Source organism: Manduca sexta, chromosome 18, assembly GCF_014839805.1.
Source record: "Manduca sexta isolate Smith_Timp_Sample1 chromosome 18, JHU_Msex_v1.0, whole genome shotgun sequence".
NCBI lineage: Eukaryota > Metazoa > Arthropoda > Insecta > Lepidoptera > Sphingidae > Manduca > Manduca sexta.
Genome location: NC_051132.1, coordinates 9,843,411 through 9,867,492, shown reverse-complemented (window position 1 = coordinate 9,867,492; position 24,082 = coordinate 9,843,411). Strand labels below are relative to the sequence as shown.

The 24,082-nt window shown below is 34.2% G+C and overlaps 2 protein-coding genes, 2 long non-coding RNA genes and 1 pseudogene across 4 annotated transcripts; 4 read left to right on the top strand and 1 right to left on the bottom strand.

Annotated features, from left to right (window-relative positions):
* Positions 1 to 2,749: 2,749 nt before the first annotated feature.
* LOC119189711 lies at positions 2,750 to 3,771 on the top strand. The gene is made up of 3 exons (XR_005112566.1): positions 2,750 to 2,866; positions 3,141 to 3,231; positions 3,526 to 3,771. It is a non-coding gene; the product is annotated as an uncharacterized LOC119189711 (long non-coding RNA).
* A 114-nt stretch (positions 3,772 to 3,885) lies between these two features.
* On the top strand, positions 3,886 to 6,772 carry LOC119189661. The gene is made up of 9 exons (XM_037439932.1): positions 3,886 to 3,943; positions 4,176 to 4,382; positions 4,660 to 4,767; positions 4,981 to 5,082; positions 5,170 to 5,317; positions 5,494 to 5,577; positions 5,674 to 5,781; positions 6,000 to 6,124; positions 6,713 to 6,772. Exons 2-9 carry the CDS (start codon positions 4,293 to 4,295, stop codon positions 6,770 to 6,772), a joined length of 825 nt encoding a protein of 274 aa, XP_037295829.1. The 5' UTR covers positions 3,886 to 3,943; positions 4,176 to 4,292.
* A 15-nt stretch (positions 6,773 to 6,787) lies between these two features.
* Positions 6,788 to 7,901, top strand: LOC119189710. Its single transcript, XR_005112565.1, has 3 exons — positions 6,788 to 6,854; positions 7,132 to 7,245; positions 7,394 to 7,901. It is a non-coding gene; the product is annotated as an uncharacterized LOC119189710 (long non-coding RNA).
* Positions 7,902 to 8,411: 510 nt separating this feature from the next.
* Positions 8,412 to 16,085, bottom strand: LOC119189670 (annotated as a pseudogene).
* An 822-nt stretch (positions 16,086 to 16,907) lies between these two features.
* LOC119189671 (BTB/POZ domain-containing protein 10-like) lies at positions 16,908 to 23,456 on the top strand. Its single transcript, XM_037439971.1, has 4 exons — positions 16,908 to 17,449; positions 19,805 to 20,001; positions 20,172 to 20,425; positions 20,540 to 23,456. Exons 1-4 carry the CDS (start codon positions 17,083 to 17,085, stop codon positions 21,036 to 21,038), a joined length of 1,317 nt encoding a protein of 438 aa, XP_037295868.1. The 5' UTR covers positions 16,908 to 17,082; the 3' UTR covers positions 21,039 to 23,456.
* The last annotated feature ends 626 nt before the right edge of the window (positions 23,457 to 24,082 follow it).

Sequence of the window (24,082 nt, the reverse complement as noted above, 5' to 3'; positions counted from 1 at the left end):
AAACATTTATTACCATTTATAAACATTCTGACCGAATGTATCTAACCACAATATTATTTTGTCTAGGTATATCTTGACACTTCCTACAGTCAGAACCCTGCGACAATGTCTAATGTAACAGACGTTTACGATAATAAAGACTTTATCAACAAGAGAAATTCAAAGCTCAGGGACGCATACGGCCAAAGACGTGGCAGCTCTTGAAGTCATTGTGGTATATGATGAAGAATCAATGAAAAGCGATGAAAATAATAAAAATTCTCCTAATATCAAAAATGACAAGGCTCAGAGCAATGATAAAGTAAGCGCTAATACAAACTCTATACAAGTACACATAGCCGTACCCTACGAAATCGAAAATTGTAAAAAAAGATCACTAGAAGCAGTTAAAAGTGAGGAAAGTTTTCACAGCTAAGTTATCTACACCGGTGGATATAGAATACCAAGTACATTCCCTCGAAGATCCACCTACCACACAGAAACCTTTGGATGACATGGGTGGGTTATCACCAGGTGTTTATCTGCTAGTAGACAACACCTACTTTCCGCAAGGTGTAGCATTGAAACCTGTTATACCTAATAATATTTCGGCTATGAAAGTAAGGCAAATAAAGACTACGACGGAAAAATGACATCCACTATTCCAACGAAGAATCTTGCGAAGGTAACTCTGAGCAAAGATTTTATTTCTGCTATAAACAAACAGTTAATAACGCTTTACAATCTCACGCAGATTGATAAAAATAAATGTGACCTTGCCAATAATTCCAAAAGAGATAGGACTAAAAGAAGTATAAATTGGGATGTAGTGAATAAAATATTTGGGCACGACAGGGTATGTAACTGTAAATGTAAAGTTAACAAAACTATGTGTAAAGCTTGTGCTGCAAGTGAGGCCGTTATGTCTGAGCTTATTTTTGAGTTCGAGAACTTGTTCAAATACATGAATGAACATTGCACGGAAATTCAAGCTTATTTTTGGCAAATCCTCGTGGTGGGAAAAAGACTTAAAGACTCGGTTCATAAAATTGACCAAAGCTTACGCGATTACTACAAGAGAGTAAAAGGTAAATGTCAGGGCCGCACGTGCATAACATTCGCTACTTTAATTGATGAAGGGAGCTTCACAAAGATTATAAAAGAAGTAAAGATGCTGGGCACAATTTTATCAATGATCTCGAGGCAATAGCAAAAGACATCGAAAAAGCAACAAAAACTGTAACATGCTTCAAAGAAAATTTGGAAGATGAAGTCAAAAAATTAAAACATATTATAAACAACTGTATACTCCTGAAATCACATGACAAAACATCGGATTTAAATTATAGACAAAGTAAGGATATCAAAAATGTTTATTCACTTGATGGTGTAAATGTTAACATAATTTGTAACACCGAATCGACAATACCTATATTACATCGGTGTCTCCACACAGTCATGATAAAAATGTCTGGGTAGATACTGAATGTAAAGAGAAAAAGTCAAAGGATTTAAGGAATTTTTCTCACGTTTTCGAAGTAAGAAAAAAGATAGTGCTTTGGGCGAGTATTTGAAACAAATGAACAAAACTTTTGATAAGAGAGAAGTCAAGGAGAGCAAAATAGAGTTGCCCTTAATTTCAGACACAGGAGGATCATTCTGGCATGACTATATAAAAAGGTGTTCCGGTGAACCTAAAATTGCAAGAAGTAAGTCTAAAATAGAGACTCAAACGGAACGTCAAAATAAAGCATTTATTGACAAGAAGGAATTTAATATGGAACTTTTAAAAAGAGCTGAATAACAACATTTTAGCTACAAAATCAGCTCATACAAGAAATGTAGGTCATAACAACTTTTCTGGCAGTGGAGACCTACTAAACAATATAAATCAGTTTATCAAACTTTTGGCAATGTGGATGAGCGACAAATAGAAAAATATACAGAAAATCCGTCTCCCCACAAACAAATAACGAATAAAACTAAAACTAAGAAAAATCAAACACAAAAAAGCAAAGTGTAAAGTCCACAAAACTATAAAAACCAAAATGCACAAGATAACTAACTCTACGAATGAGATTAATATACCTAAAAATTCGACATCGCGTCACGTGCACTCTAAGATCGAAACTACTCCAACAAACATAAGGGTAACTAAAACTTTAAATATATTTAATATTAAGTCTATGTTCAAAACAACCAAGCAGACGACAACCGAATCAACGACAGTCACAAAACCGGACTTCTTTAAGAAAATGAAAATGGTAACTTCAGATTTCTTTAAAAAAATTGGAAAAACGAATAGCTCACTAAATACAGATCCAGTGAAAAGAGAAAATACTTTAAGTACTACTACAGCATCCACTACTAAATTAACACCTACTTATGCGAATAGCACAAATGATATACATGTCATATCTGAACTGACTACAGAAAGTAATTCAAATATTATAATAATAGACGACGTTGACGAACTCACAAGTAATAATTATAAAGATTTGCTTCTGTCGATAATAGACTACGAAAAGCAACAAACTTAACAAGGAATGGATGAAGTTTGCAAATATTAATTTAGACAAAATAAAAAGGAAGCAAACAACCGAACAAATGATGTAAGATATATTTCTTTTTTATCTGATCAATATTTCATTTTTCGTACAATCTTAACATAATTTTATTTGAAGGACAACAAGGAAATCGAAAAATAATAACTAGAAAAAGACAGTACCGAGAATTATGATATTCTACAAGACCTGCAGCCCCCCCAGCAGAATCAAACGAAACTGAAACGACAATATCCATGTCTGCTCTAATCGACAAAATCGGCAGTAAATTTAAATTTAAATTTGTTAATAATAACGCAAGTACAAAGACTAGTGATAACAAGGTATAGTATTTTAAAGATTTTGTAACTAGATAAATAACATTTATACGGACAATAAATAGCGGAACTAATTAATTACTAATAGATTTACATTATTTGTACAAGTAAAAAGGAGACTGTTTATTACAATTATGTTAATCCAATGTTTGATCATAATACCTCGGTACAACCCGAGACTTCTTCGTCATAAATTAATAAGAAACTAAATAAACTAGTATCCTATAAAAATCGAGTACCAAGAAGTGTAGTCTAGCTGTAACTTACTTTTTTGTCTTAGGCACCTACCCAGAAACAGCCCAATGTGGGCAAAAAGATATCAACAAAAAAGAAAGCGAAAACGCAGCATCACACCACTTCTCTAGGAAGAGGTACAAACATATTGTATTCCATTATAATATGGACTTGTAGTTGTATTATCAGTGGAACACTTTGTACAAAAACAAGATTTAGCTTTGTAGAATAGTTATTAGAATAATATGAATTATGCTCTATTTACAAAAATCTATAACTTGCCATCACTAGTGCAGAGCGAATGTGTAAATAAATCTAATAATGAGTAGGTAATACTTGAACAATATCCTTCGAAATCGTTGTAGGAAGTAAATGTTGTCTAGATTAGATTTTAATAGAAGAAGACTAACACAACTCATTTGTTTCAAGAGGCCGATGATTCAATTACGGAGCCCCGCATTTGTAACATTAAAGCCACAAGACAGCACATCCTAGACATACGAAAAGAAATGCCAATAAAAGACTTCGAAGAGTATATTACCAATGTCTCTTGCCAAAAGTATGAATCAGTACCAAAAGCTATTTTCATTGGAAAGACAAGATATAATGATAATAAAAACATGAGAAAGTGGTGTTGGATTCGTGATAGAAGATCTCTCTTTCGCTCAAAGTCAAAACCCAAAAGGCACTGCAAAAAGAGAATATCGCGAGTGATTAGTTCCGAATTTGAAGTATTCTATAGAGGAGAACATGGTATTTATAAACAAAATATGAGAAGTAAGAGAATGTGCTGGTTCCAGAGATAGTTTAAACGAATTAAGAAATCTACCTCGGTTTTATGACAGTGAGGTATGTCATTAATCCAGTTGAAACAGTACCTACATAAAATTGTAAGAATGTAATTAGTGAAACAATCATCACTTGTCGTAATTGTCTGCATTATCTGGAATAGAAAACCTCAAAAGGCTGAATATATCTATGAAGCCACTTAAGCTGTTTTGATTATCTAGTTTTACAACAGAATTTAGATTTAATAATGTTACCTTATTTATCCGACTAAATTTGAAAAAAATACTTCCAGAACGAAATATACGCTCTAGCCGGAGACAAGGTCAACATCAGTTGTTTCGATGACTCTAAACAAACTATTAATGATCGACCTCCAGTGAAATATGCATGGAAAGCAGAAAGAGATTGCATGTTGGATTATAATAACGTAGTGGTTGATGGCGATGTGATTAACATCGTTGGTGTACAAGCAAAGAACAATGGATATTATATTTGCAAGGTAAGTGGTAAAACAGATCAAAGTCAATAAACAGAAGTACTAATAAAGTTTAGTTCAGCATAACTACATTGAAAAAAAAATGCGAGGGCTGAAGCGCTAACTAGAAAGTCCTGTGGGTTTGTATAAGCCGGCTCTTGTCAGGCTAACAAACTTAGACTATGGCGAAAAAAAACAATGATAAAATTGCTCAAGCAAATCCTATATACAATCATAACAGAATTTCTCTAAAAGGTACTGCTATAAAGATTTCATATTTTGAATGACCTTTATTTTTTAGAGCAGCGGCATAATGAAAAGAGACGTAAAATTAGCTGTACTAACGCTTCCTAACTTAGTTTTGCTTTCGACATTATTATACAGAAAGGAAACCGAATGTACACACGATGTAAGCAAATACTGTTTCATAATTGCATTTCATTGTTCAATACTGAGAAATTCATAGTGAGAAAAAGAAATTAAATTTAGCCAGCATACATTTATCAATACCGCAAAAATTAATTTAACTTAGAAAAGACATTAGATTATCTGATTAAGAAAAATTAACGAAGATTTAATAGAACTTTTAAGTAATACATAATTATTAACATTATCTTTCTAGGATTTAAAAAGATTAGAGTTGTTGGGTCCTGAAATATCCAAAGAAGTTTTCCAGAGGCAAAGTTATGTCAAGATAGACAGTCCCGTTTGCTTAGAGGATAAAGTAAGTTATGATTGCCTAATCATGGGCTTTTTGAATATTTTATTTCTATAAATAAATGTCTAGTCTTTAAATTTAATTATTTCTCAGACGGATGGCAAAATTAAAATCAGAGCATTAGCATCAGTTGATTGCCGACGGCCTGCAGTAGACTGTAGTGTGTCGTGCAGAAGGGACTTGCAAACCGTTTTCGCTTCAATGTGCGCTGAAAATGTCCCTGCACTAGCTACTATTGGAGGTAAATATTTTGCAATTTATAACGGCTTTAAAAGTACGTAACAATTTCAAATTTAAATCCAAAGCGAATGTATAGCCTGACCAGGAAAATAAATACCTTGCTATATTGTGTGCGAATCCAAAGCAGGTTTCTTATTTTCCTGGTCAAGCTTTAAAATATTAATACTTATATTTCAGTTATGTTATTGAGAGACGGAGTAAACTATACTTGGAGACCTTCAAAATACCATAAACGATCTGTTATTACAAGAAGTCTAAGAGGTAGGATAGTACGTCATAATGTTTATTTTACAATTAAATAGACACGTAGGTATAATATGATGTGCCTTTTAAAAAATACATTATAATTTTATATAGATATTGGCAATCGTCATGACATCCAATATCCCAAAGAACCTGGAAGTATTAAATTGTTGGTCTCCTGTCCTGCTGGTTATCGGTTATTGTCACGTCATAAAGTTTGTGGTAAGTTAGTACCTATATTTCATATTATTATTATATTTAACTTTACAAATATACTGCCTTTGCCCAATGAGCAGGTAAGTTTAGGATTGCCCATTACCGCCCTTCCCGACACAAAAAAAAATACCTATAGAGCCATGTATGTGCAGTGTCCTTTTCCAGAGGTTCGTCATACACGTACAAGCTTAATTATCTTCATATTATTGTCATGAATATTGCAGCCGCATGTCCAGAGAGAACTTTCGCGAAGGAGGGAGATAACGCATGTTCAGTATGCCCTCGCGGCTCGTACTCCGCGCCCGGCTCTGATAGATGTCGTGCTGTCACCAGGTCGCGTAGGTACGATGTACGTACTTTGTTAAATTCTTTCCTTATTTCCAACTAGATCTGAGATTGTGGTTAAAACGCCTCCTTAGATCATGATTTTGTCACCCGCATTGCTATGGAGGGAAGTGGACAATTAATATTTCCAACTCCTCCCTATCTTTCTATTTGATTAATTTCGTTGCGGGATACTGACAAATTAGTTGCCCCTGAGACTCGCCGAGCTTCACTGCTCGGTGTCATAAAATACGTGTTACTGCTGATCCTGGCTTACAGGAATTGTAGTGGTGGGTGTGAGGGCGGGAAAGTCTCTAAATTCTCTAGATCTGAGGTTTAAAAATCCTACATAACCTCCAAGGAATTTATAAATGGAGAGTACTCCATAACTTGGTGAGATTTTTATTGGTCTAGTGCAGGTTGGTATTTATCATCCGGGATTATTTTTCATCTCGGTGTACTATGTACACTACATGGGTTTTAGTTAAGTCTTAATACACTAGTTTCTAAGATCAGATTACTAAATTAATCCATAGGCTTTAGTTAATTTAGTACACACCTGAACTGATTATTAGGTATTAAATAAGCAAAAACGTAAAATATTGTTTCGCAGTGGTGGATGTGCCCCCCATGCGGCTACGGCGTGGCGGCTTTGGTGGGCCTGTGTTGTTAGGTGGCGTGTGGGTAGTCGCTCGCGCTGCTCGTGCACGTGACGTCTCGCAGCTGTGGCACCACAGATAATAATGCAAAAGAATGTTAGCCAATATTTTTTTACATAGTAAATAACCGTAGGTGTTGGATTTAGTAACCTAAATATTTACCAATAACCTTCAACTGGAACTTTATCAACAAAAAAATACTGCAATATACATGATGTATATCTGTCATATCGTAACACATTTTACTTACATATTTTTTTTTTGTGTAAATGCAAAGATAACTCTTCGTCGTGGCAATTTGAGTCTGAGACTACAAATTATACCTAGGTATCACCCATAGGTCATATTACAAATGAGTGTAAAACATTTTCAGCGTCTGAACTACCTACAAAAGATAAGAGCCGAATGAACCCAGGACCTACTCGGTCTTCTCGAGTTATTTTTGCCAAATTCTTCAAACCTTCACTGACATCTTCTATGGCTACAGGTAAATATTATATGCTTTTATATGACTAAAAAATAATCAACTATATTAATCAGCCATGACAAATCAATATTTAGAAATAATTCCTAAGACACATAAAGACTCAATATTTAATCTTTTTTAATACTAAAGAAACGTTATTTATAAAAAGATTCTCAAGAAACGAAATTTGACACCTGGAAAGCCAGAAACCGGCCCCCTCCTCTGCCTCCAGTTGACTTCGATTCCTAATAAGTGTTTCAAATCGTTACTCACAAACTTTGTCAGTATCAACTTTATAAAATTGTGATGAAATGAACTATTCGATTCAACTTCGGTTCTCACTAAAAATATAAAATATTTATAATAATTCACAAGTTGTAAATTGTTATAAATATTTTAGTGACTATGAACTTAAAATTGTAATCTGATTTTAAATTAGGAATAATAAATTTTGTCGGTTATTAAAGAACCCGGATCGAAGGACCAAAAATTTAAATCTTTGCGCTTTTCTCAGTTCATGATTGTTTTTGTATTTAAGTGAATTTGTTAATATTTTTAGATATAATATATTAAGTGTGTTGAGTTTATTTCGTAAGTGGTATATTTGTTTGTTAGTATATATCGGTTACACTGAATTGTTTTGGCATAAGTTTTAAAATAAAGTTCAGTGATGTTAAGTAATTGTTTTTTTTTACATAGCTTCCTCTTTTGTATTAATAAGCATCAACTCTTTTATTCAGTACTATGATTCAGTAAACATATAAATTATGACTAGTAACGAAGCTAATTTCGTAATCATCTTATATTGCGACCAGGAACAATCTAATCAAATGTTTCTTTTAATGTTTCGGCAGCTCAAGCTTGCTTAGTTTAGAAGTATCATGTCCAAGAAAGTCAAGGTGTCTAACGAAAGTTGAATATGTACATTGTACACTTACAGCCATTTTCACTAACAATCCCGATCTCAATCTTATATCGGGAGTCTGAGAATAAACCAATCAAAATAATTCATTTGTAAGCACGTCAAAAAGAACTTTATTCTGATTGGTCCATCTTTGAGATAGTTCAAAAAAAGTCGATTGAGATCGTTTATTGAAAATGGCGATTAGACATGGCACGATTGCAAAGTGCCAATCACCCTGAATAAACCCCTTAAAATAGCAACAGCTATGAATAAAACACGTGTGGTATGGTAGGCGGTATATTATAGTGAGGTGGTGTTTTTCTTGGTGGTGCCGAGGTCCTTGGCGGCGAGCGAGTGTAACCGCGGGTTGTGCAGCGCGCCGTACACGTGCTCCAGGCTCACCACCGTGCGAGAAGACGACGACCTGAATACAGAATATCGTTTAAGATAATATTTCAAATATGAATAACTGCATTTTCAGCTAACTTCAAAGCTGTTTTCACAGAACAAATTGTTTCTTGTATTGTTTTATTACATACATAGAAATTACCCAATTTACGTGTAAAAAACAGGCCCAAGCTAATAAAACATATGAATGCTCTAGAAAAACTTATGTATCGACGATGTAGGCGAAGTCAATAATACGTTGTCGGCTCGTGCCTAAAATAGAGGCTAAGGCTTTATTAAAAAAAAAATAAGATTACGAGGGGAAATGAGTAGTCCCCAAAATGGATGTATGGGGCGACATAATCGTAAGCATACAACAAAATTCCATAAATAAGGATTTAAAAAAATACTTCTTGTAATACGAAAATCGTTGAACAAAATTAGTGATCTGTTGGTTTAAATCAGGCGTACTATAATATCCAATACCATCAAGTAGTGCACCATAACTCACCCAGCCCATATCGCAGGTACGGCGTGTTCGCTGGCGTCTTGCGTCAACTTCGAAGCCAACGCACTTCTCAACAGCTCTTCTGCGAAGCATTTCATAGCAGACAGCAACACTGCATGCACAGCACTGTACAAAAATATAATAGTTTTAATATGTGCGATAATTATCATTAAATGAGTAAAGTTAAAAGTACCATGTAAAATTCCTAATATTCAATCTTAGTTGTAAATCTGCTCACCAAAACAAGCAACTCACCTATAAAAATATCCGTTGCCAACATCCTCGCATCTTAAATCGACGCCAATATCAGCACATTTCTTCTCCACATACAAGAACCTGAGTCGGTCATCCTCGTCTTCCACCGGCAATATCGGCAGAACCTCTTCCTTGGGTGCCTCTTTCACCACCCTAGGTGGCGACCTGGCCTCGACCACGTCGATTTCATCTTCAGAATCCGAAAGACTAACCAGCTCCGACATCTCGTAATCTTCTGGTCGGAAAATTGACAGTGTCGTAATATCCGTCACTTTCGGATATATCTGTTTGATTTTCGTCTCGCTTTGGCGGATATTGATGACTTCGTTCCACGAGGACCAGTCGTTAGTGTCTGCTCTTTGGGATAAACACTCGTTCCTGATGGGATGGTGACCGTGCAGACGCGAGAAGACGATGATCTGTTTCGTTCTCCACACGCAGTCGGCTTGTGGGTGATGAAGTGACAAAATTCGGTTTATTAACTTCGCCCTGGACCACTGGAAATGTTGAAAAATAAATTAAGAAAGGTCAAATGCACCAAAAGTATGCTTGATAACATAACAAGCAACAACTCACTTCGATGTTTCTTCTCTTAGCGAAATCCATTTTCCAATACTTCTCGTAGCTCTCGACTACAAAAGGGAAATATTTCACAAAATCCGGATCCCGCGCCTGGTCGCTGATGAGTGGGATTTTTTTTAGTAGAAAATTTACAGCTGCCCTAATGCACTGGAACCTATACATAACTGAACATAAGTATTCGTACAACGACTTCTCTTTCTTAACTTTCACATCGGCACTTTCGTCTCCCCTCATTGGCGTGGCCAAGTAACAATGGTCGTTTTCTATATGTGTCAAATTTGTATGTCTCATCTCATTTTTAAGAGCATTTTCACTTTTCAACAAACATTTTAATTCAGGTTTGAGTAGTGATACACCAGTCTTCTTTTTTATAGGATTCTTCATTCCGTTTGATTTTATTGGGCTTATTTTAGCGGTAGTGTTGTTTATAACTATTTCCTGGACCGTACTTAGGTCTAAATTTCGATCCATTTCTAAATAATATATTTTTCCTGTAGTAGGTTCAATGTATTTCACTATTCTCTTCTTGGGTAATGTTGGTTGATTTAGAATTTCCTTCGGAACCTCTTCAGTGCTGCTATCCTCGTAGTTCTGCAACCAATCTGGTTCGCATTTGACGACACAATCCTCCGCACATTTAGATATAACGTTTCCTTCTATTAGACTGTCTAAATCAATAGTTTCTTCTATTTTCTTCTCGGGTTTAATAATCATCTCGTCCACGTCAAGTTCTTTTGGTTCTTTACTGAAGAAGTCCAGCCAATTGTCTGTATGACTGTACGTTTGTGCATCGTAGCTGTCTTCGAACGGTTCTTGTTCTGGTGGCTCGATCTTCGGCTGAATTTTTTCTATAACTTGTGTTTGTATGGCTCTTTGTGTTTCTTCTTTCAGTGGGAAAGTTTCTAGATCCTCTTTGTACTCATATTTCAACATCTCTGGCGTACTGTACAACCAAACATCAACTAACGTTTCGGCTCCTATAATTATAAAGATATGTCTCAGATTCTGATCCACTGCTAACACCTTTTATAAAATTAATTTTCAGCCTTAAGCCTACTTACCCAAAGTCTGTACTCCAGTGCAGCTTGTGTCCAGCTTGATGGTGTGGTGCACGAGCGCAGGCCGGTTCCGCTGAGGCAGCGCGAAGTGCAACTCCACCCGCGCCGGGAACTCACCCCACCCGCGCCGCGTTATATGGAACGGGGGCTTGCTGAACACAAAACACAGTGTATTTTTGATTTTTAGGATCCAATAATTTTGCCCCCATGCAATAAAAACACAACAGTGACCAGTTGCTATTCTAACTATATTGATGTGTTAGAAATTGGAATGAGTCAAGAGGAACTAAATAATTTTATTTTGCAAAATTCGGTTAGATTTTCAAATCGTCTTTAGCGTTTAAAGATATACAGTTTAACCTATTAACTTGTTTTAGCGTTAAAAGGTGGTTAAGACTTGCTTAAATAGCTGACAAAAACATCACCGATTTCCTAGTTTATACCCTATTAAGAACTGACTGCCTCGGTGGCGTAGTTGTACTGCATGCGCGGTACGGCAGCGCTCTGAGGTCCTGGGTTCGAATCCCGGGTCGGGCAAAAGTGATATTTGGGTTTTTCTGCTCAGTATCAACCCGGAGTCTGGAATTTGTGCCCGATATGGCGATAGGCTCGCCCTCTATCACATCATGGGACGGAACACACTTGGCGAAAAGTGGTTGCCATGGTTGCGCCTCTGCATACCCCTTCGGGGATAAAATGCGTGATGTTATGATTGTGTGTTACCCTATTAAGAAGCAAGATGGCGGGTTATGACTTACAGCTGATCGAGTAAATTTGTGTTTTAACTAAGCATACCTTGCGATATTTTTTATAAGTAAGACTGATAACAGCTACTGACTCCTCAATACACACTCACTGCTATTGTATGGAGCAGACACCAAGCAGTGACAGAACATAGACAACCAACTCACGTGAGATGCACGGTGTGGTGCGGCGCGTACGAGTGGTGCAGCCGCACGGTGACGGCGGTGACGAGCGGCGACACGTCCGGCTCGCGCTGCGGCCCGCGCACGTAAAAGCAACCACTTGTGCGTCGAGCGGTCCGCTTCCGACTCCGCTGGCGCGTACTTAGACGTGTTGCCTGCAATCAGATCATTCAAATTTTTTACAGGGGAATGAATGTTACACAGTATAAAGAATTATAGTAAGGAAAATAAATATAAATCAAGGTTTATAACTAACAGCTGCTTTGGCAATAAACACAAATAAAGAATCAAAAGTCAACCTGAATGCAATTAACATACAGCCAATATTAATGAATTAAAACATGCCAAATATTTTCATTATACTAATATCGAATGGATGCTAAGAGATATATTTTTGCGTTAAAATACTATCACATAAATTCCATTCAACCAGTCTGTCTGTAAGGATGTGTACAGATTATGTGGACGATTCACCCAAGTTGAGCATGTAGTCCAGATAAACAAAAAGCTACTAACATTCACTTGGGCTCATTCGCATGGTCTGAACCCGACATAACACTATAACTTCATGTCGTAGAAAACCTCACCTATAATAATCCTATAGCGATGTTTCATCTGGTTCCTTGTGCTCTCATCCAGTGTGAGCACGTTCCTGGAGATTTTGGTTCCAGGTGCCGCGGTATCTTCCTGGGCCGGCTGCTACACGGCTCAGAGTCATCGCCCATTCTGTCCGGTCTGAGCGTCTTCGTCGCATCAGCTGATATTGTGTAGTTGCGTTTCTGGAGCATTGCCTATTGCCATAAAGTTATAGATAATGATTTTAGTTAGTAGAATAGGCACATATAAAGACACTATTCTGGCCTTTTATTTTCCTAAAATTTATAATTATTTAAATTAAGTATTGAGTTACATTTGCATTTGGACTCTTCTCCAAAGTAAAGCGGCATCCAAATTATGCCAATATATTAAAAATATTTAACTGATTCAAAGCTATTGATTTATTCCAAAGTCAAATTTGAATACAAACTCACAGAGTAGTCCTTCCTGGTTTTGTTCCTCGGCGCCCTGGTCTTGAATATCTCTGACAGGTCCGCAGTTTTTTTGCCCAGAAGTTTCTTCAGTGATGGGTGAATATTACTCTGACCTTCCCTCAGCAATGATGATGTCTGTTAGACATATTTGTATATAAATATTTTTACTTTATGTCATGGTGTAAGAAATTTTATGCCTTATTTAGACCAACTTTTTTGAGGCAAAGAGCAAATATGATTTATGAATTTATCTAGATAGCACACATTTATGGCGATTTGATAACTATACAGACCGCAGCTTTAGCTCTGGGATCTCTCTGACCAGCAATTTCATCCTGTATTTTTCCATTTGTTATTTGCAATTTGAGTTCATTGTAGTAACTGTTCACTATGGCGTAACGTAGCCGGTGGAGGAGACGACGTGACGACGTCATCCTATAAAAAGAAAAATAGATATTCTCAATTGAAATACAACATTTCAGTATTTTGAACATATTGGTAAAAGTCGCAAAGAAAAGCTAAATTAAATTTTAGTATATGAAGAGTTTAGATGTAGGGCAATAGAAGAATCCTTCTATTATAAATGCAAAAGTTTGTGAGGATGGATGTATGTATGTATATTTGTTCCACTTTCACAAAAAAACTACTGAACAGATTTAGATTAAACTGTACATTTATTGTAATATTGGTTATACATCAGAATAATACACAGCCTACAATTTATAATGATTTTGTGTAATTGGTCATAATACTATGATACATATTAAGTAAATCGAAAAAAAAAATTTCAAAAACTCCTTTACGCGGCAGAAGCCGCGAGCAAAAGATAGTATAATATATACTATCATTATAACCTAAATATTTTATATATTGTTAACTAAAAATGAGACTATAAGAATACTCCTCAGTGAAAACAATGCATGGCACTTGTTTTCAACTGACCTTTCCATGCTATTTGTGAACTTTTTTGATGTATAATTTTGTACAATAATCAGAAACGGATAGTCATAATTAGAGATCGAAGTATATGAATTCTCATTGGTAATAGCATGTTTTTTCTAAAATATACATGGTTATGGTGCATATTATCAATACATTTACTTATTGTTACCAGAAACTATAAATACCAACACAGCACCCAAGTGCAAATTCTCACCTCAGTGGATGGGGAGCGATAATTTGATAAAGAAAAATATTTTAAATCTTACTACTGAACATTTGGAGGAATATGTTTACAAAAATATCCAAAAATGTTACTGTACCTATTATCATAATATATCAATGCTACTTTACTAAACAATTATAGCATGCTCATTTTGAAATAAAAAAATTGAAACTTAAAACTCTTATTTTTTTATTTATAAAACTTATCATTTAATGTTGCATATTCTGCTGGCTTTTTGGCATATTTCATGCATATAACAAGCTTTTTATGTTGCATATAATCCGGTCTTTAGTCATAATGTTTAGTTATAATTTGTAATAGATAAATTTTTGTTAATTGCTTGCAATATAGAGGAATATTTAATTTAAACAGAACATGACAATAGTATAAAACAATTATACATATTTTTGTAACGCCAGAGTATGTTTATATAATAAGTTACTTCAATTGTATACAATCCTTTAGACATTGCATTACTACATGAAACCACACACTTATCTTCTTTAAAAAAAAAATTTACCATTAATTACTTGAACCATACATATAAACTAAAAAAGTATAAGTTCCAAAAAATATAAATACCAATAAAAGTAATTTAAATTTTAAGTGCTCTAATAATAGAATTCATCATAGTGGCAATATCAAACTTTCAGTCAGAAATATATTAACACATGCCATATTTACACTATACTGGGATTTTAGTGAATAAAATTATTATCCATGAATGATGTTAAGCATAGCATTAACAGACGTAAAGACAAGTATGTGGTTTCATTTAGTAACACAATTACAAAGTGATCCTGTATAAACAGTTATATCATTAAAATGTATATACATTATACATACTATATAAAGACTACAAAGTAGTTTTTACTTAAATGCACATTTCTTCACATTTTATTTCCCGTGAATTCTTTTATTTGTGAAATATCATGTATTTTCAAACTACTGCCTGATAATATGACCTTCCGCAAAACTCCCAGCTAACAATCTAAGATTATTTCCATTGAGGTCCCGATCCAATTGTAAACACACAAGAAAGGAGAAATTCTGTAATATGATTTCTAGTTTGATTAGTTATAATGTAGAATTGTGTTCAATTGAAGTTTATTATTTTTATTATGGGCTGTTTCTGATTAGCATTTTTTCAATAGTTTATATACAATCAAACTGAACAGTCCAAGGAATTACAGAGGCAAATTCAGCCATAGTAAAACAAATAGTTCGTATAAATAAAAAAAACAAAGTTTATTGCTTGCATAGGATATAAACGTTTAGTATTCAGAAAGTCTTAATTAATTTAGTACATTGTATTACCCTGGCTGTACATGCTATGTAAAATAATGAAAAGTAACTCTGTGTACATTAAAATATTATGACGTCGAAGTCACAGTTGTGACCTACAGCAATGATATTAACGACAGATCAACACAAACAAACAATAATAACCTTCAAGGTGGCGTCTTTAAAAGGAAAACACCACATGGTAAGAACCTGACAATTATTAACACAATTAGCACTGTTATGAATCCCGCCTGAAGTTATTACACTTTTTATATACGAAAAACAGTATTTACCTCTGATCTAAAAGCATTACTTCATTTTCTCTTATTTCAAGTTCATTTGAAAATTCCCGCCTGATGATTTCTTTGATTTTCTCCACTTTTTCCTCCTCGGACTCGATCGGAGGCTCTTCCTTCACGCAGACCGGTGCCTCCGGATAGTCAGGATCGTGATATTCCTCTTTGTTGTCCATTTTCGTAGGTTTCTACAGTGAAAAACCAGTCCCGCCCTGACCGCGTCGTTAAAACTGATTTAACTGGTCGCTGTTCCGTTTCTACACTTTTCACCTATAATTTACGTAAGAAATTTCCACTTATGTTATTTTTATCACAATTATTCACAGCTCCGTTGAGTGGGTGAGTTCTTTTAGTATTTTTTTACAAAACAATTACAAAATTAACCAATTTCCGTATCTGACAGTGAAAAGGTCAACAGCCGATTCATTCATACAACTTGTTCCGAATGCGTTCCTTTCCTTTCGATTGCCATTTTTTAAATTTTGTAGCTGTCATTAAACTCTTGGTCGGTGGCTTTGACATTATTTTTAGTACCGATACAATAACAATGAATGATTACTTAATTAGAATAAAGTATTAAGAATAATCATATAATATATATAATAACATATCGGCAAAATAATATGGCAACATTTTTAGTTGCACAATATTCTTATCTATTTGTCAAATATTGCAGGGACAACAGGGCCAAAACGTCGATAGATTATTATAACATCGATATATTTGTTTGTATGTTTCACAATTTCTTTACAACAAGTCCATAATATTTCATCGAACTTTTTATAAAAAAATGCTGTTTAAAAACGTTATTTTTAGAGAAGAAAAAACAAGAATAATTTCGTTTCTTTAGTAATATTTTAGTAAAAATAAGCGATTTCCAATGCTTAGAATTTTCTATTACAATAACATTGTTATCCTTTATATTAATACAATAAAATTTGTTAAGCTGGTCAACGAGTATAAGGTATACTCGTTGACCAACTTGACGAAATTTTTATATGGTTTTAGGTTAAAATATAACATATTAAAACATTGTGCGTATTCTTGATATAAGTAATAATTTCGGGTTTGTAATATACTAAACATAATGTATAAGAATTTAGTGCCGAATCGATGTATTTAGGTATTATATACATAATATGATAGTTAAATTATTAAAAACTGGAATTTTGAAGCAAATTATATATAATTGTATCAATATCAATTTATCCAAAATTAATTCTCTTATAGAACATCATTGGCATAAAAATATATATCGATACTTTATTCCTTCTCGACATTTCCACTCTCTACGATTTTGTCAAATTTTGTCAGTCAATCGAAGGTGACGTATCTGTATTCCATACAAAAAAAAACAACATTTTCAAGAACGAAATCAGCAAAGAGATCGTTTAAATTGCCAACACGGAGTCAGGGGAGCGTCGAACGTGATGTGAGGGCTCGCGGGGACGAGCGCACGCCTATGTCAGACTCCCAAGCGAAAGGCCAAGAGGCCATGAATGACAGACGTTCGTTTTTCTACCCAGACAGTAGTAGTGACACCGAAGAATACAGAAGGGACAACGAAGAACGTCGCAAGCGTTTGTCGAAGCGTACAGGGCTGAATATACGTCCGCGTTTATCTACAATGCCACCTAAGAACCTTAGCTCGAACAACCCGACGCCTTCCACGTCCACGGCCCAGGAACCACCCAAAAACGGTCCTAAGAGCCAGAACCAGCTGTGTGACGACAGGATCACACTCGTGGTGGACAACACGAGATTCGTAGTGGACCCCGCGCAGTTCACAGCTCACCCTAATACAATGCTTGGAAGGATGTTTAGTTCTGGTAAGTCTTTGTTGCAATTATTGGTAAGATAGAGTGAAGCAGCTGTAATACTTTTTAGCGCTGTATACCCCAGCAAGTATATTTAAATGATTAACAATATATATTTTTTTATTAATTTTATAGAATACACATGTACAATATCTTAAATAAACTACTGATTTGATGATGTTTCTTAATAGAGCTCATTCAGTTGCTTTTCATTATATCTTATGTGTAAACAAATTAATTTAATGGTGTTAGTATAAAATAGTAAATGTATAACTGCACTTTTGTTATGTGTTTGTCTAATTAACATAATATTAAAATAATGAACTCATGTTTTGCACTAAGAACCATACACTATGTATGGCTTTATGTGAACATAATGATCATTGGAGTGATCTAAAGGTGGTATAGGAAAGAAAGGTTGTATTTTAGAACTACTTTGCTGATACAAGACAATGATTGATTTAATAATATTAATATAACATTACTGTACTGACATGACATAAAAAAATGATTTAGGTACAGGTAGTGGTCTTAGGCAGACACACTTTGAATGTACAGAGTATTAATTAATTTAAACATGATGATGGTGCACAAAATAGAAACTATTAATACAAAAAATGCACCTTACTAGGTAGATATTCCAACATATACATATACATTATATACATAAATATACCATATATTATAATTATAACTAGTTGACCCGACAGACATTGTCGCGTCTTAACTATGAATTTGCAGCGCGCATTCTGTCAATCTCTGACAGTTATTTCAAACAATTGACAGTTATATGAAATTAACAATTTCATAAAGTTTTATTACTTTATCGGTGCAATTTTTTGAATTTTTTCTTTCATAAGAACCTTCTCCTGAGAATAACAACACAGCAAAAAAAAATGTGAAATTGGCACAGCCGTTCATGCGTGATGCTGTGACCAAGGGAAATAGGGATTCATTTTTATATATATAGATTATGATCCAGCCGCAGGTATGCTTCCGCATGACACAAAAGACTGGTATGCAATATTTATTAGTATTTACCATCGCATCTAATAAAATATTATGTAATATGTATGTAATAGTTATTTAGTATTTTATTTTTACCATGTTGAGTGACATTTAACATCATAAGAAGCCAATGAATACATTGTTTAGTTATTTCAAATATCTGTACAACATTTATAAGTCAGTTTGTTGGTACATATGGGGTCATTTATTCATTATGTTACTAAATGAAACCAAATATTCATCTTTACCTCTGCTAACACTTTTGGTGAAAATCCCACTTTTAATTCTCCTTGATATTTTTTTTTTTTTTAACTTAAACATATATTCTAACATACGTGTGTTTTTCTGGCTAAATTTATGATATTGCTGTTTCAATGAATTCTATTAGTGTAGTAGTGGCGTTAGGGCACGTAAATTAAAATAACATTTTATTGATATTTATTTTCAATTCAACATTTATTTCGTTTTTTTATGTTTGTTATCTTAGAACTATGTCCTTTCTTAACCTATTTGAAAAATCTTTTTTCATATGAAAGAATATAATTCCAAATTGGACAAATACCTTTTTTTTCAAAATCAATTCAGTAATTTGTTTTTTAAACTAAAACAATCGGAAAAAGTATACCATCCAAGTAAATTAATTTCCGAAGTATGCTTTCCTGTGACTTATTCAGCTGTGTTTATGTGTTAGGCTTGGTTGATTCTACTTCTTACATAAGCATTACATAAAGAATTTAACCACTTTCAAAAACTAATAAACACAAAAAAAAAATCATAGCATATAAAGGTTAGCAATTTAAAAGATAATGAAAATATTTTTGTATCTTTAAAATTTATATCTACTTATCTCAGGTAACTTATAGTAAAGTGTTATTTTAAAGAAACTAAGTATGCAATTTCATTTAGTAACATCAAAATGATCCAATACTGTATATTATTATCATACAATACATTATTGCAGTCAGAGATATCATAGTTAAAATTCCATTTCCTTCATATAAGGTAAAAATAAAACATGAATCAGTCCCTATTTATTTCTATGATGCATTATAGTATATTTATTTTGACTCATGTAATTCATCAGAAAATATGATTAACAGACTATGCTTTTATTCAGCTCAGTTCATTTGTCATAATAACTTAGGAATTTTACTCAATTATGATGGGTTTGTTGGCCCATATTTATCATATCCTAATAATATAATTTGCTCATACCTTTTATGAGTTTTACTTGACTTAAGCTCATTTAGTCATTATTTTAATTTAATTTGGTAACCAACAATCTTTTTAAAGTTAGGACTCTTTTTTCCGTACACTGTTATGAACAAATTACATAATTTAATATATTTAATCATCTAGGTCTGGAATTTACACACCCAAATGAGCGTGGGGAATATGAAGTTGCTGAGGGTATTTCGGCAACGGTGTTCCGCGCCATTCTGGAGTACTACAGAGGTGGCACTATCCGCTGCCCTCCAACTGTCTCAGTGCAAGAGCTCCGCGAGGCTTGCGACTACCTGCTCGTGCCGTTTGATGCCAACACTGTGCGCTGCCAGGTTAGTGAGAGTAATAGTATATTTAATATCTTTCCTGAAAACATTTTGAACATAAATTCCCAATCACTGATTCTTTTTAGCTCTATGTTACTTTTACTGTCAGTGGTATGACACTTGAAACTCGTATCTCGAAACATTACAAGAACATTGATCTTTTTTACTCTGTACAGAACCTGCGCGGCCTTCTACACGAGTTGTCCAATGAAGGCGCTCGCCGTCAGTTCGAGTCATTCCTGGAGCGTCTCATACTGCCGCTGATGGTGCACTCGGCGCAGCGTGGCGACCGCGAGTGCCACGTGGTGGTGCTGCTTGACGACGACGCCGTTGAGTGGGACGAGCAGTATCCGCCGCAAATGGGCGACGAGTACAGTCAAACAGTGCTCTCTACACCTCTATACAGGTTTTTCAAATATATCGAGAACAGGTAAGCATGAATATTACGTTTTTTTTTTCTGCATTCGGTTGTTTGTTGTTAATCAGACCCGGGTTATGTGATATTATTATTATTCATCGTTTTATTGCTATTTAACTTTTACAGGGATGTGGCCAAACAAGTAATGAAGGAACGTGGTTTGAAGAAGATCCGTCTGGGTGTAGAGGGCTACCCAACATACAAAGAAAAAGTTCGCAAACGACCGGGCGGCCGCGCTGAGGTCATATACAACTACGTACAGCGACCATTCATTCATATGTCTTGGGAAAAGGAGGAGGCCAAGAGCCGCCATGTTGATTTCCAATGCTTCAAATCGAAATCTGTTACAAACCTGGCCGAGGCCACAGCTGACCCCGCTATTGAGCTAGAACCGAGCTGCGCTTCGCGAGGAGGGAAGCGTTGGAGCTGCCGGACGCGCCCGATGAGGAGCCACAGTGATCGCGCCGGCTCTACCGCCCTGCCGGCGCCTGGCTCGGCCTGTTGTGCTGGTTGTGAGCGGCCGCGACACCCACGCCACCAGGCGAGCCGGTCTGCAAGCGCATTCCAGTTTATCTCACATAGGAATGTTTTGCGAGTGTTCCTCCAAAAACGCGTGTTAGGCTGAGTAGAAGGGTTGCGGTGAGCAGCTGCAAATGTCTGTGTGGTGGGACAGTGTCGCGGGACAATGACTTGCGTACTTAAAGTTGATGTCGCGTTGTTCGCAAATTGTGCAGTGACAGTGAATCAGTAAACTGCCACAAAAATTCCACTTGTTCAGAAAAAAATATGGAATATCAATAAAGCAGTCCTTTTTTGAAGGTTCACACTTCAAAAATGTTATATTTCATTTTTTTGTAATGATTGGCCTAAAATATACTGTACAATATTAATTGCATTTTTTAATCATATTAGGTGGTCTGACTTGTTTATTTGTCACTGTACAACATTTTTACAGATGCATTATGAGTGTTGATTGTTATATAATTTCATCTGCCCCAAGCCTGTGTACATATTGATATAATTTCTTAAAGCCTACTAAGAAAATATTATATTATCATCTATTTTCAATTAATGTACAAAGCAAGTTTAAAGTCCTTTAGAAAAAATAAATAGTTGACAGTGTTTATTAAACATAATTTCTCAAGGAATAAATAATACTATGTGCACATAGCCTTAGTTTATTTTTTAAAATTAATGTATGCCGTACTTATGAACACTTTGACCAGTATTTCAATGAAGCACTGCTATTTATTTCACTTCCTTTACATTGCCTTCAGTATAAAAAAGCATTGTTTACTTCGAATACAGGTTAAAGAAATAAAAGTAGGCAAATTTTTTTAAACAGATGTATGTATACCCAAAAAGTATATTCAATTTTAACGGTCATTTGATTGATTCAAAATATTTGCAAACAGGTGTTACACATGTGTGTTCACATACTACATTGTATTTATAAATGGTATAAATTACTGGAACACATGCATCCATTCACTAAACTGATAGTAAATTGATTAGAACCTACGATTTGGTAAGTTAGATTGTTAACCCATAATTAAAGTTCAAATTCATAATTATTCCTGATTCAAAATGTTTGCAAATCACCTTAAAGTTAACCAGAACACTGTCAGTCATTTGTGCCAGATAAAGAAGTTAGTATGTCTTATATAAATGCTGGCAAGAGAATATATATTAAACATACATAAAAAAAAATACACCATAATTTTATGAATATACTAACAAAGTATCAGTAACAAAGTTGTCTTGTATTAATACTAGATTAGAAAATTTGATATGGGGCAGTATGATTGACAAACATTTTAATCCAATACACTTTTACAACTGTATAGTCGGTCTGGGCGTTAGGGCTTATAAAAAGTTTCAGTTACTCACTTTACTATCTTATAATCTATTTTGGTAAAGAGAGCCTGTGACTTGTAATAATAAGAACACTACTATTTGACTGATTATGAAAATTTATTGATGTAATAAAACTAACAAAATACTAGATTGTCACAATATGTGAATTGTTAAAGAATGTTAGTAGAAATGGTTTTTTATTATAGTAATTAGGTTTGGGAGGATTAACAGTTATGGTTGGCTTTTACAAGTCCTTCTATTCATATCTTATGACTAAAATATGTACTAATATAGGGAAAGATTTTGGTACAGATTGTGGGTGATACCTGGAGAATCAACAAAAGAAATACTGTAGTTGATCACTTGATAGATAATATATAGGACAGTGCAGTCATATCAACATTTACATTTTATAAACTCGCTGAATTGTAGTTGAATGCCCAAATTGTTATAGACATGCCTTAATTATACTAAGAATTTATGTGTAAAAATGCAAAAATATGTGAATTATACACGCATAACATAAATCTACGAATAATTATAGTTAACAGGATACTACAACAATAGCATAAAATATTTTAGTCTAAAAATATTCAATCGGCTATCTATGTGCAAAATATTAACATTTTGAAAACCAAAGTAGGGTTCTTCAGAATCATAGAATTTAATAGCTTCATGCAAGTGCTTCATATAACTATATTGTGAAGATATTTTATGCTGTTGTTGAATCATTCTTGTACTTCTTTAAGACGTAATATCGGCGGTTTTAGATGTACTTTATTCGGAATATTGTTTTCTACAAGTATATAATTTTAACCAATTTATTAATTGTATTTTTACTCATGAAAAGCAAATTTGTATACTTGGTTACTAAATTTAAATATAATATTTCTTCTGTGTATTAATTACTCATTATTAATCGAGAAAAATCAGGGTGTTCCTAACAGCCGTAAATGATAATCGAGGAAATTCGCGTCCAATAAATTTATCAGTGTTAATAGTAATTGATTAGGTAATATTTTTAACACTAATTTATTTTGTCGCTTTCTTCCTAAAAATATGTTACAAATGTGATAGACACTAAACAAAAACTTATTATGCAAGAAGAAGTTGTTTGAAACATTATTGTTCAGATCATAATAAATGAATCATGACCTTTTGGAAAGTTAATAATTATTATGCAAAATACCATACAAAATATTTCGCCCCAATTAATGGATAAATTGCGATAATGGTGGGTAAAAATTAACGTCAAATTGAATATAAGTTAACATGAACACTCTGTATCATAATGCACAAAACTAAAAAAAACATTCCATATATAGTGTATTCGTTGGCCGCCGCTGTTTCTCGTGTCGTTTGGCTAATTCGCTTAAGTAATTATAACAATGTTCATATTTTATAAAATTAGTACTTTGTACCATGTACTGCTGGTTTTGTAATAAAAGCATACATATCCTCAATACTATGTTTTCATTTCGTATCGTGTACGATTTGTATTGAATTATGGTCACCCGATATCATAAGGAAAACAATTTATGAGTAAAATTAAACCAAATCATCAAATCAACATTTTATTTGACGCTATTTTACAATAAAGTTCTATTATCGATTAAAATATACTTCTATATTCGGCTCCTAGGATGTTGGCCCACTATTCGTTCCGAAATAATAAGACCGTTTACTATGAAATAGTAAAAAATATTTGTTTTAAAGTTAGTCGGAATCGCTTGCAACAACCGTACCTATAAACTATTTTTACCTTATGAACTAAAATATGCAATCAACTATCCGTTTTAGGCTCCAATCAAC